The sequence below is a fragment of the Cyprinodon variegatus genome, unplaced genomic scaffold, assembly GCF_000732505.1.
Source record: "Cyprinodon variegatus isolate N-32 unplaced genomic scaffold, C_variegatus-1.0 Scaffold43, whole genome shotgun sequence".
Lineage (NCBI taxonomy): Eukaryota > Metazoa > Chordata > Actinopteri > Cyprinodontiformes > Cyprinodontidae > Cyprinodon > Cyprinodon variegatus.
The window spans coordinates 2,094,668-2,096,657 of NW_015150496.1; the positions used below are offsets into that span (position 1 = coordinate 2,094,668).

Here is a 1,990-nt window from a genome sequence, read left to right on the forward strand (position 1 = left end):
TAAAGTCGGAATTCTGAGATTAAAGTTGGAATTCTGAAATTAAAGTCGGAATTCTGAGATTAAAGTCAGAACTCTGACTTTTTTCTCATATTATACTGAAATAAAATGTAAAAATATTTTTTTTTCAGTGGCCCCAATCCTCTTCCGTAGGTTTGTAATAATGAAACAATTCATTAATAACAATGCCACCCACCCCTTTGCAGGGGTTAAGGCGTTACAGTTGCTTTGAATCTAAATGTATTTTATTGTCTTTCCAGGGTTTCTTTCAATCACTGTTCCATTTAAATTCAAATTAAAGTAGGAGGGTCAAATGCTCAGATCAGGGCCCTAGGTCATAGCTGAAACCTTATTCTAATCTTGTGACCTTTTCTAAACTATCAGTTTGGCAATACATACAGTTTTATTTTAACTGAACTATTTATTAGTAGGATAAATTAATAACCCTCTTATTTAGCTTAACATTTATGTGCTTTTGATGCTGCGTTCAAGGCCGCATTGATATCTAAACAAATCAGAGCAAAATTTAACAGTTCGCCCAATCTTTAATTATTTTTTTTAGAAATAGATTTTTTTGTTTGTTTTTTTAATTAGAAGTCTGTGTTCTGAGCAGAATAATCTCGCTAAAAAACATCGCTTAACCCATTTTTCGAAATATAGCTCAGCCATTTGCTTATTTTACCGTTTAACGTCGTTTCTCCTGTTAGGTTAAAGAGGGCGAGGTTGGCCGTCTGTTTATTTGAGTGAATTACATTTACATTAATGTACAACAAATTTAGCTCTCTTCCTCGTCTTAATTTGTAGTTATGTGAGCAGTCTGGACGAAAAAAAAAATGTTTTTTCAAATTTCCTCACTCCTTGAACGTAGCACCGACCTCGCTAGCTCGAGCCAGCTCCAGCCGGCTCGCGCTAACACTCCCCTCGCTGCAGACACAACATTTAAACGGTTACCTTTTCCGCCGATACATCGATGGCAGACTGGTTGTAAAACGAAGTGACCGTCTTTGACCGCTCTCTCGCCAGTTCTGAGAAACCCTGCGCGGACGACGTGGACCGGAATCTCTGATTCCCACTGCCGGTCTGCAGCGCAGCCGGTGATGTTTTGGTTGCCGATGCGAGGAAGAGGCTGCCGAGCCTCGGCCTTGCCCTGCCGGTGACACCGCTCAGCATCTCCGCCGCTATGCCTGCCAGGCCAGGTCGCATTTGGAGACGAGCTGAAAGCGCGAACAGGGCTCGCCCGTTCCCGGTGCAGAAAAGAAACTTGAGTTTTCTAGTTGCTATGAGGCCATGAGGGCTTTGTCAGCTTTGTGCACAAAGGCACGTATCTGATCTGAATACAGTAACTACGGGGTACAGAGAGGCCTTTGCACCCATTGGCCAGTGGGTCAAAGATGTAAGGAAGCAGAAGGGCGGTTCAGCCAATCAGCGAGCAGCTCAGAGGCGGAGCTTAGTACCATAAACTACCCCACCACAAAGGCACATACTGTACTGTACAGGCTAGAACCGAAGGAAGAACAGCAGTGCCAAAAAACACCTCAGCATTTATTAACATTTTCCCACAAAAAGAGAAAAATACACCACTTTTAGTTTTTTTTTTTTTTAGACAACCAAACTACGCTAGTTAAACCAAACAGTTTCACTGTGTATGCAATAAAAAATGACCTTTTCTGCCTTGTAATAATAAGAAAACATTTGATTTGAGCTGCATTTTACAAAGTTGAAGAAAATTAGAGAAGCTTATGTCATAGTTAGGAGATAAGATCAGGGGCGGATTTAGGATATTTGGGGCCCTAGGTAAGACAGGCAGGGGCCCTCTGAATAGAGAAGGCAATACATAAAACAAACCCATTATACAGATAGAGAAATGTTAATAGAATAGACATCTGTTCTAGGTTTTGTCCCTCTCTTCTTGTTTTCCTCTCTATGTTTTGTACTCAGCTGACTTTTCATGCTGTCTCTAAAGGAATGAAAGATTTTTTCCAAGCACTAAGCT

General features: G+C 41.0%; 1 protein-coding gene across 1 annotated transcript in view; it reads right to left on the reverse strand.

The window, feature by feature from the left end:
- The window catches only part of bckdk (branched chain ketoacid dehydrogenase kinase), a 28,647-nt gene extending 27,293 nt beyond the window's left edge, over positions 1-1,354 (reverse strand). The window contains exon 1 of the mRNA XM_015370187.1: positions 949-1,354. Within this exon, the coding sequence (XP_015225673.1) occupies positions 949-1,200 (252 nt within the window). The 5' untranslated portion in view covers positions 1,201-1,354. The remainder of the gene's footprint in view (positions 1-948) is intronic.
- Positions 1,355-1,990: the final 636 nt, after the last annotated feature.